This window comes from Elephantulus edwardii, unplaced genomic scaffold, assembly GCF_000299155.1.
Source record: "Elephantulus edwardii isolate Elephantulus edwardi_28Jun2011 unplaced genomic scaffold, EleEdw1.0 scaffold00362, whole genome shotgun sequence".
NCBI classification, from domain to species: Eukaryota; Metazoa; Chordata; class Mammalia; order Macroscelidea; family Macroscelididae; genus Elephantulus; species Elephantulus edwardii.
Genome location: NW_006400112.1, coordinates 1,320,618 through 1,332,029, shown reverse-complemented (window position 1 = coordinate 1,332,029; position 11,412 = coordinate 1,320,618). Strand labels below are relative to the sequence as shown.

General features: G+C 37.4%; 1 protein-coding gene across 1 annotated transcript in view; it reads right to left on the bottom strand.

The window, feature by feature from the left end:
• The window catches only part of ULK2 (unc-51 like autophagy activating kinase 2), a 233,569-nt gene that overhangs the window by 193,799 nt on the left and 28,358 nt on the right, over positions 1-11,412 (bottom strand). The window contains exons 8-10 of the mRNA XM_006902052.1: positions 10,994-11,095; positions 5,046-5,104; positions 2,658-2,740 (exon numbers count right to left, since the gene is read on the bottom strand). Of these exons, the coding sequence (XP_006902114.1) occupies positions 2,658-2,740; positions 5,046-5,104; positions 10,994-11,095 (244 nt within the window). The remainder of the gene's footprint in view (positions 1-2,657; positions 2,741-5,045; positions 5,105-10,993; positions 11,096-11,412) is intronic.

The window sequence follows — 11,412 nt, the reverse complement described above, 5'->3', positions numbered from 1 at the left end:
AAGAACAAACTGGGGAGGAGGGTAGAGAGAATGGTGCAGCAATGAAGGAATGAAAACCCAAAATCCCTGTAAATGTTCATTAAAATTAATAAAATTTAATAATAATAGTAAAAAAAAAGGGGGGGAAAGGAAGAAGTGGAGAAATGTGATGGAATGTGGGATTAAAAGTGAGTATGATACAAGAAATGTGTACAAATGGTTGAATAAAAACTTAATCTGCATTCCTTCAAAAAAAAAAGGCAACCACAAAAAAAAAAAACCACCCACACACATGGACCTCACCTGATAAGATTACACAGGAATCAGACTGATATCATCTGTGGAAAAGACTATCATCTATCATGTAAAAGTTCAGTTTGAAGCTAAAGAAAATTAAAACCGATTCACAAGAACCAAAATACTACTTAAGTCTATCCCACCTGAATTTAAAAACCATCTCAAAAACAGGATTTAGGCTTTGGACACTACTGACCCAAGACCAGGTCAATAAGTGACAGAGGAGGGGGTAAAGACCAAAATGGATTAATAGAAGAGACTCTGAAGAATACACTAGAATACCAAGAAGCCAAAACAAAAGGAAGAAATGAGAAAATTAAAAAAGGCAGTTTGTGAAGACAAAGCAAACTACTATAATGAAATGCGCAAAGAGTTGAAATGAGAAAATCAAGAGAGATCAACTCATGTAGTATTTCTCAAGCTGGAGGAACTGAAGAACAAATTGAGGACTCAAGTTGCAATACTTAAAGAAGTTATAGGCAAAATCCCAAATGATCCAGGAAGCATCAAAAGAAGATAAAGGGAATACACAGAGTCACTGCTCTCCAAAAATGTTGGCTGACAGAAACATTTCAAGAATTAGCATATGATCAAGAACCAATGGTAATAAAGAAGGTAAGATACTCTGAAGGAACTAGTGAAAAATGAGGCCCCAGGAATTGATGCAATATCAACTGACATATTTCAACAGATGGCAGCCCTAGATGGGCTTCCCAGTTTATGGCAAGAAATCTGAAGGACTGGCCAAGTGACTGAAGAAATCTGTATTTATTACCATTATCAAAAAAGGTGACCCAACAGAATGTGAAAATAATCAAACAATATTACTAATATCACAAGCACAAAAAGGCTTGCTTAAGATTATCCAAAAATGATTAGAAGAGTCCACTAACACAGAACTATCAGAAACACAAGCTGGATTTAGAAGAGGCCCTAGGGATACTACTGCTGATGTCAGATGGATCTTGGCTGAAAGCAGCGTACCAGAAGGATGTCTATTTGTGTTTTATCTACTATGCAAGGCACTTAACTGCGTGGATCATAACAAATTGTGGTTAACATTGTGAAGAATGGGAATCCCAAAACATTTGATTGCACTCATGTGAAACATACCTAGTCCAAGAAGATGCTGTTCAAACTGAGCAAGGCAACACTGCATGGCCCAAAATCAAGAAATAAGTGCATCAGAGATTTATCTTTTCTCCATACCTTTTCAATCGACATGCTGAACAGATCATTCAAGAACCTAGACTTTATGAAAAAGAATGTGGCACAGGATTGGCGGTAGATTCATTAATAATTTACATTACGTGGATGACCTGCCTTGCTCAGCAAAACTGAAGAGCACTCTAAGCATTTGCTGAAGTCAAAGAATATAGTCTTAAATATGGATTGCATTTCAGTATCAAGAAAACAAAGATCCTCACCATCAGGCCAATAGTCAGCATCATGATAGATGAAGAAAACACTGAAGTTGTTAATGATTTCATTTTGCTCAAATCTACAATCAACACCCCTGGCACAAGCAGTCAGGAAATCAAAAGAGGAGTTACACGGAAAAAAACTGCTAAAAAGAAGTGTTAAAGAGCAATAATGTCAATCTAGAGACTAAGATGCACCTGATCCAGGCCATGGTCTTCTCAACTGCTTGCTACTCAATCTCAGAGCTGGACAATAAATAAAGATGGGAGAAAAACTGATGCCTTTAAGTTGTGGTGCTGGAGAAGAGTACTGAGCATTCCATGGACTGCCAGGAGAACAAATGACCTGGAGAGGGTGAAAGCAGGCTGCTTGTTGGAGGCAAGGATTTTGAAGCTCTGACTCACCTTCTTTGGGTATGTTTCCAGGAGGATATCATGTTCGGAAAGGTGGAGGGTCAGTGCAGGAGAGGAAGACCCTGGATGGGATGGACTGCACAATGACTGTGGTCAGGTGTGTCAGAGATGGTGAGGCTGGCTCTATCTCAGGATAGGATAAGGTTCAGAGTTGTTGTTCATAGGTTTGCTATGAGTCAGAGTCCACTCAACAGCACACCACCACCACCACCACAACACTCACCCTACACCTATTTCTGTTTTTCTCCACAGTACTTACTAGATTCTAACGCAATTGTAATTTTTTATTTGCTTGTGTCTCCTGTACAGAATATATGCAGTAAGAAGTCAGAGATTAAAAAAAAAAAAAAGAAGTAGTCAGACTTTTGTTTATTACTGTATTCCCAGTGTTTGGAACATGGTAGCACTTAAGTATTTATTATAAGAAGAAATAATAAGGGGGGGAAAAAGTTAAAATTATCTCAATTTTATTCTGAAACAAGTATAGTATTTTAAAAAAAATCTTTTCCAACCACAAACACACATGAAATTGAAAACATTGCTTACCAAAGTCCATTCTATCTTTTTGATTTCTCTGAAGCAAACCCAAAAGGAGATTAGCCAAATAAGGTGATGTTTCTTTGGGAATACTGAGGAAAAGAAAAAAAAAAATCAACTTACATGGTGAATTTATGTATATTATCTACATGATGCTTGCCTTCATAATGTAAATGTTTCATGTGCACTACAATTTATACCAAGATGAACACAGTAAAGCCCCATGCCCTAAAAGTAAAGGGGGAAAAAACCCTTGCCTTTGAGAAATAACATTTATTTGAGAAAATCTCCTATTATTGCACTCATTGTTATTTGTTACAGTGATGGCAAGAATAAAACACTGCACAACTAAGGAAAATCTTGAGTTTAATACAACTTCAACCTTGTACCAATAAAAAATATACAAAAATATATTGTTATGTGCTGTTGACTTGCCTGCGACTCACAGCAACCCTATGTACAGCAGCCCTGAACTCTGCCCTGTGCTGAGCCAGTCTCACTAATTCTGAAGCACCAACCCTCTTTGTCTCAGTTATTGTATTACTCAATCTCATATGGGGTCTTCCTCTCCTGTACTGTCCCTCCACCCTTCCAAGCATGATGTCCTCCTCCAAGGACTGGTCTCTCCTGGCCAGGTGCCCAAAGTATGTGACACGGAGCTTCAAAATCCTAGTCTCCAAGGAGAAAGGTAGTTTCACCCTCTCCAAGACAGATCTATTTGTTTTCTTGGTGGCCTATGGTACAGAAGAGGCTACAAAACTAGGGATATCATAGCTAATTGTCAGATGGATCTTGGCTGAAAACAGAGAAAGATACTCTACTATACAAAGACATTTGACTGTGTGGATCATAATCATAACAATCTGTGGATAACATTGATAAGAATGTTAATCCCAAGAGCACTTAACAGTGCTCATGCAAAATCCATACATAGACCAAATCTAGTTCAAATAGAATCCACACACAGACCCAATCTAGTTCAAATAGAATAAGACAACACTAACTCAAATCAGGAAAAGTATGCATCAGAATAAGACTAATATAATAAGGGAACACTGACTAAAATCAGGAAAAGTATGCATAAGGGTTGTATCCTTTCTCCATATTTATTCAATCTGTATGCTAAGCAAATCATTCGAGATGGTGGGCTATGTGAACAAGAACGTGACATCAGATTTGAATTCATCAACAACCTGCATTATACAAATGATACAACTTTGCTTGCAGAAAATTAAAAACTTAAGTATTTACTGCTGATGATCAAAGACTACAGCCTTTAACTGGGGTTACAGCTCAACATCAAGAAAACAAAACTCACAACTGGCAATATCAAGACAGATGCAGAAAAGATTTAAGTTGTCAATGATTTTATTTTATTTAGATCCACAATCAACACCCATGGAAGCAGCAGTCAAAAAACTGAACATGTTGGATTGGGAAGATGTGCTGTCAAAACCCCTTTAGAAGTTCTAGAGTAAGGATGTTTAAAGACTAATGGGTGTCTTATCCAAGCTATGGTATTTTCAGTTGCTTTGTATGTTAGATAATGAATAAGGAAGACAAAAAGAACTGACAATTTTTAATTGTGGTGTTGGAGAAGTGCATTAACCCATGGATAGCCAAAAGAATAAACAAATCTGTCTTGAACTAGGGTGCTTCTCAGAGGCAAGGATAGTGAAACCTCACGTCATATACCTAAAGCATGTTGTCAGGATGTTGTCCTTGGAAAAGCATATTCTAAGAAAGGTAGAGGGTGAACATGGCAGAGATAATGAGGATGGTGCAAGATAGAGCAATGTTCTGATATGCTGTTCAGAAGGCTGCTATAAGTCATAGTGGACTCGAGGGCACCTAACAACCACCATCAAAATATGAAAACAGGAATCTTGACTAAAGCAAACACAGCACATTAGATCTCTATAATCATTCTAACTCATACAGATGCTACTCACCATCAATCATATAAAAAAGCTAGTTGCAGAATAATTAGAAAACTCGAAGAAATTTCTATTAAATTACATGTATGTATAAACAAAAAAGTATACAAATACATAAAAAATGTATGCATTTAAAAAAATCTGAAAAACTACTCAGCAAACTGTCTCTAGAAAGTAAGAGAACACTTGGGGGAGGGAATCTTACTTTATATCCTTCCTCTTAAAAGAAGATAAAAACTTCCAGAGTTTTTCCTCAAGAGGAAAATACACTTTAAAAAAAAAAAGGACCATGAAAAGAGAATAGCACTAAAAACACAGATTAATTTTCTAACTTGACAATTAATACTCTAGCACTGCTGTCTACTGAAAAAATACTTAATAACAGAAATTAAAAACACAAAGATCAAATGAGTAACGGTGCTTCACAACTAGTAAAACTCTGTGTAACCAAAGCACATACCTAGGCAGTAAGCTCCTGTGTTTTTCATAAAACATTCTCAGGTCTTGAGGACTACTGGCCTGTTATAAATAAAACAAAATAAGCGTTTAGTTTCTTAAACAATGAGATAAAATATTCCAAGTCATGCAATTGATGTTCCTCATTCTTTTCTCTCCCTCTTTGGTGTTACTGTTTTCCTTACAAGCTTACTGTCTGGCTGAAAATTGAGTCAGAGAGGTGAACTTTATTTCAGGCTGGAAGAACCACCAAATGCCACAGCCTGAACTGTTCACTCACCTATTGCACTAGAAAGCTAGGACATTTTTTTTAATGCTCAAGAGTATTACTTCACACTTTCCACCCACCGTATCCAGGACCTTCAGCAGAAGATCACAGCAGTAGTCTCCATCAGGACAGCAAACAGTGGTAGTTGACCCCATCTATTTCTTCTGATCTCTGGGCTGTGTGGGTTGAGGTTTGTATGACACTTGGAGTAATTTGTTTCCTATGTATTTTGCTTATCTCTCTTCTTCATTTCAAACAGGGAGCCATCAAAAACTGAACCTTAAATTGACATTCATATTCGTACTAAATAACAAATAATCTAAACTTGAAAGCTAGGAATTGCTGATGAACTTGCAGTTGGCCAGTAGAAGCCATGGAGTCAGCTAGAATTTATAATACATTTATACACAGTAAAAGGAAACCTTGTCTGATCCAGTACCATCCTCACAATAATGGCTGTGCTGAGATCTAATGTTGAAGGCTCTCTGTCAATCTATTTCACTGACGGGCTTCCTCTCTAGAGCTGATCCCTATCTTTCCAAGCATGGTATCTTTTCTCCAGGAACTGGTCCTTCCTGATCACATGTCCAAAGTAACACAAAGCCTCACAATCTTGCTTCTAAGCAGCACACTGACTGCACTTCTTCCAAAACAGATTTGATTGTTCTTTTAGCAGTCCGTAGTATATCTGATAATCCTGGCCAACACCATAGTTCAAAGACATCAATTCTTTGGTGTTTCTTATTCATTACCCAACACTGATCTGCACATGAAACAACAGAAAATATTGACACCTTAGTCAGAAAAACCTTGGTATTCTATATTACATCCCTATTCTTTACTAATTTTAAACAGGTCCTTGACAGTGTATTTGCCCAAGGTAAATACAGCCTTTATTTCTTGACAGTTGTTTCTATGGGTGTCAGTAGTAGGTCCAAGTTAAAATGAAATCCTTGACTTCAATCTGTTCTCTATCAATGATGCTATTTATTGGTCCAGTTGTGAGAATTCTCACTTTTTTATGCTGAGGTGGAATTGATACTAAAGGGTATAGTCATTGAACTTCATCAATAAGTATTATAAGTTTTTGGTTTTCTGCAAGCAAGGCTGTGTCATCTGCACATCACTGGTTCCTGATGTGCCTTCCTGTACAGTCTTCATATAGTCCAGCTTCTCAGATTATCCTAACGTAAATACTGAAAATATATAGACAAAGAATATCACCCTGACACACAATTTTCTTGATGTTCACACATGCAATACCCTCCTGATCCATTTAAACTAGTGTTTCTTAGTCTTTGCATAGGTTCCACGTGCACAATTAAGTGTTCTGGAATGCCCACTCTTCAAAATACTATGCATAATTTACTATGATCTATGCAGCTAAATGCTTTAAATAGTCAATACATCTTGCTTATATTGTCAATCCATTTCAAAGTGTAGAAGGTGACAGAAATGACCAATTTTTTTTTGTTTTGGTTTTTGTGTTGGTTTACAAATCTGAAAAACAGTAGTATTAACAAGTCTTCCGTGTATTCACATGGATATCATCCTATCACTGATGGCATTTTTCTTTAGGATATGGAAATGTTCTTTTTAGGTGAAAAATGAGATACTACTCCTCTTCAATATCCCTTCCCAATATTGTAGATTATGACTGTCTAACTCAAAATGGTCAACATTAGTCCTTTCAGCTCACAAATGCCTAAAATATTGATTGCTATGATCCGTTTCATTTTTTTACAACTTCCTATTTTCCTAGATTCATATGTCTAATATTACATTCTAATTACAAAGGAAGTTTACAGTTATTTCCCTTCATTTTGACTTACCACATCTACAAATGAAGGTCTTTTACTGACTAAAAATCATTATTAAAGTAAAAATTATTTTAAAGAGTCATATTGTGATTGCCTTACAACCTCAGGACTTCTCCATCTCACATTGTATCCAATACTGTCCTATTGCTGTTCATAGCCTTTCCAAGGGCTCATTATTTCATCACTCATATCAGTGTGTTTATACTCAGGTAGCCTGCAGGTTGCTGTGGCTACTGAATATCAAAGACTACGGTTTTCAACATAGATTACATCTCAACATCAACAAAACCCTCACCACTGGACCAATAGGCAATCTCCATCATGACAGATGGAGAAAAGACTGAAGTTGTCAATGACTTTCTTTTACATGGATCCACAATCAACAGTCAAAAAACCAAAAGACACGTTACACTGGGCAAAGTCACTGTCAAGGATCTCTTTAAAACTCTAAAGAGCAAGGATGTAATTTTAAAGACCAAAGTGTGCCTGACCCAAGTCATGGTGTTTTCAACTGCTAGACATCTCATAGTAAAGCACTAAATAAAGAAGACTGAAGAACTGATGCCTTTGAATAGTGCTATTCATAAAAAGTACTGAATATTTCAGGAACTACCAAAAGAATAAACAAATTTGTTTAGGAGGAAGTACTACCTAAGTGCTTCGTAGAAGCAAGGATAGCGAGACTTTGTCTCATATCTTGGGCATGTTGTCAAAAGAGGCCAGTCTTTGGAAAAAGATAACATGATGTGAAGGGCGGAGGCTCAAGGACCCTCAACAAGATGGATGGATTTAATGACTTAAACAACAGGCTTGAGCATGGCAGAGACAATTAGGATGACACAGGATAGGGCAAGGTTTCAATGTGCTGTTCATCTGGTAAGTTTTATTGTTAATATATCTGAAATCACATAAAGTCTACGGTACTAAATATAATTACTATTATAATAATAGTGTGGTCATGAAAGTGAATTAATTCTTCCATGATGGGTGAAGAGGCATCTTTAAAATTCTAGTTGAAATGGTAAGTCATAGAGATACACAGGAATCAAATTTGTAACTTAACCTTTAAAAGTTATATAATGATTTTACTAATATCTCTAATAATAGTAAGAAATTCATAATGGTTATGTGGTTGCTTGAAACTAATTTTTGGGGTTCAATTCTTTCTTGCTCTAGGCATTAATGAATGTGGGTTCTTCAAATGTGTGATATGGTGTGGAAAGCCATTAACTCACTCAATATTGTTGTTGTTGTTGTGTACCTTAGAGTCGTGACCGAGTCATAGCTAACCCTCTGGTGGGTTTTCAGAGGCAGTTAATCGCACAGGAGACTGCTCATCCTTCTGCAGAGCAGCTGGTAGCCTTGAAACACATGCCTGTGGGACTACAGCACAGGTTCTTGCCATTAGGCCGCCAGAGCTCCCCCACTCAATATTATTGCTGTTGTTGTACGTGCCATCGAGTCAACTCCAACTCATAGTGACCCTATGTAATACATCTCTCAGCTGAGCTCTGCTATATCTTGAACCAATTTCATTGTCTCTGACACACCTATCCTCACTCCCCCAGTCACTGAGTCAAAAATCTTCCTCTCTTGCACTGTCCCTCCACTCTTTCAAGCATGATGTCCTTCTCCAAGGACTGGTCCCTCCATGCAACTTGCCCAAAGTATGTCAGACAACCTCAAAATCCTTGCCTCCAAGGAGAAACCTGGTTTCACCCGCTCCAAGACAGACATGTTTATTTTCTTAGTAGACCATTATATGTTCAATATTCTCCAACAAAACTCAAAGGCACTGATTCTTCTTCTATCATCCCTAGTCACTGTTCAGCTTGCTGATGCATAGCAAGGAAGTGCAAAGACCATAGTCTGGATCAGGAACACCTTAGTCTCTAGATTGACATCACTACTCTTCAAAACTCTGGAGAGGTCCCTGACAACAGATTCTCCCACTGCTATTCATTTTTTTAGTTCCTGGCTACTGGTGCCAAAAGTATTGACTGTAGAGCCAAGCCAGCTGAAGCTATTAATAATCTTAATCTCTTTGCTATCACTCAATATTGTTGTTGTTGTTGTTATGTGCCATCGAGTCGCCTGCAACTCATAGCGACCCTATATGTACAAGAGCTCTAAATGCTGTTCTAGCCTGTGCCAACCTAGCCATCTCAAACGCACTTATTCCCACTGCTCCAGTCACAGAATCGATCCATCTCACCAAAGGTCTTCCTCTCCTTCGCTTCCCCTCCACTCTGCCAAACATGATGTCCCTTTCCAAGGACCAGTCAGTCCCTCCTTGCAACATGCCCAAAATATGTCAGATGAAGCTTCAGAATCCTTGACTCCAGGGAACACTCTGGCTTCACCCTCTCCAGGACAAATCTGTTTGTTCTCCTAGCAGTCCATTAGTGGTTGTTAATTTCACTGTATCCAATTCTCATTTTGAGGCAAATGCTTCTCAACAATATACACTATTATGATTACAACTACTGCTGCGATGATGAGCCTATGGATGACAAGGTGTTTCATACTGTACAGGTGTCTGGGTAGGTATCATGCTATGCCTGATAGGCCAAGGAAGTGCTGTGGGAGGAATGTAAAGGTTAACCTCAACAAACAATTATAAACTGAATTTTGGCTCAAGTAGGCTCTGGTGTGTATCCTATGAATAACAGGAACCAGAGCCCAAGTCATCTTTGATGGCAAAAACTGTTCCTATAGAAAGGACAAAGAGCTACCACGTAGTAGGGATCGTGGAAAACAATGTCTAAGGAGGTGTTAGCTAGTACAATTTCTATTAGTCCTCCTACTGTAAACAGGAAGATGAAGTCTGGAGCACATAGTTTCTACATCTATGCCTCCTGCTAACCTAAAGGTCATTGGTTTGAAACCATCAATAACTTCACAGGAGACATGGACAACTTCCTCCCACACAACTGAATCCAAAACCTCACTGGAGGGTCATCTCTGAGTCAGCTCCAACTCAGCCATAACCTCCTAACTATGGAAAAACAACCTGTGTTTGTTAAAACCATGCACTTATGGTATTTGACATTTTCTTTTCTGCTATGTAAGGGAGATTCCATGCCTGCTTTTTTTGTTGTTTGTTTTGCTTTGTTTTTATTTATTTTTCTTTAATTGTTTTGCTTACAAAGTTTGCATACATTGTGTTTCATACTATTCTTTAATTCACTTGTATTTGATATAACACCCCTAAATGACTGAGATACACATTTATGTCATGAAAGGGCTCACTACACCTTACAGAATCTCTCATCCCAAGACTCTGCCAAGTAACTTTTTCTGTTCCAATTATCATGATGAATCACCCAAAATAAAAAAAATTCAGTGTGTTTCATTCCATTCCACTAGCCAAGACAAAACTAGTTTGAAATCCTGTATTAAGGTGCTAGTGGGAATTGTGTTTAAGTTGAAAGCTTACAATTCAGAGACTGCCTACATACACAAATAAGACCAGGAAAATAAAGTGTTGAACTTGGCTATGTCACTGACATTTTTGTACCACCTTTGGCAAAGAACTTCATTCTTTTACCAGTTTTTACATTAACAAAAACTCTTTATAACTTAAGAAATAATAACTCTGGAAATAAAAATCTTAAAGAAATCACCATGTTTGTAATTTGTTGGTTTTTAACTAGTTGTTAGAGAAGTAGAAAACAGGAAAAGATACAAAATAATTCCCATTAAACCTAAGCAATACACTCCCTCTTACCTAGCTGTAATTAGGGGAAGAAAGGTTGGCATAGAATTGCGAATGATACCTCAGAGCTAGATCTAGTCCATACTTTCATTACAGAATCCCAAAGCCACGTGAAACAGAGAAAAATCATAAAAAAACCTGGTTACCTGAAAAGGTGGTTTTCCAGCTAGACATTGGTAGATCACTGTTCCTATGCTCCACAGGTCAGCCTTAGCATCGTAATGTTGAGACATAATAACTTCAGGAGCCTGTGTAAGTAAAAAATCCAATGCACTATGTAAATAATTAAAATGCATGTACTAGTTAACTGTAGAGGTCACGTTCCTAACAAAACTGCTAAAATAAAACCTTTAAAAACACACTGGGCTATTCTTCTACTTAAATGATATTGCAATGAACGAGAACTACAGGCAGCTCATAACATTCTAAATAATTTCCTTGTAAATCAGTTCTGACAAAACTCAAGGCAAATACCTAATTTTTCAAAAAGTTTTCATTACTATTGCCTTTTATTATCAAAATCTTTATAAATCATGATATTAACTATCTGAATCACAACAGCAAC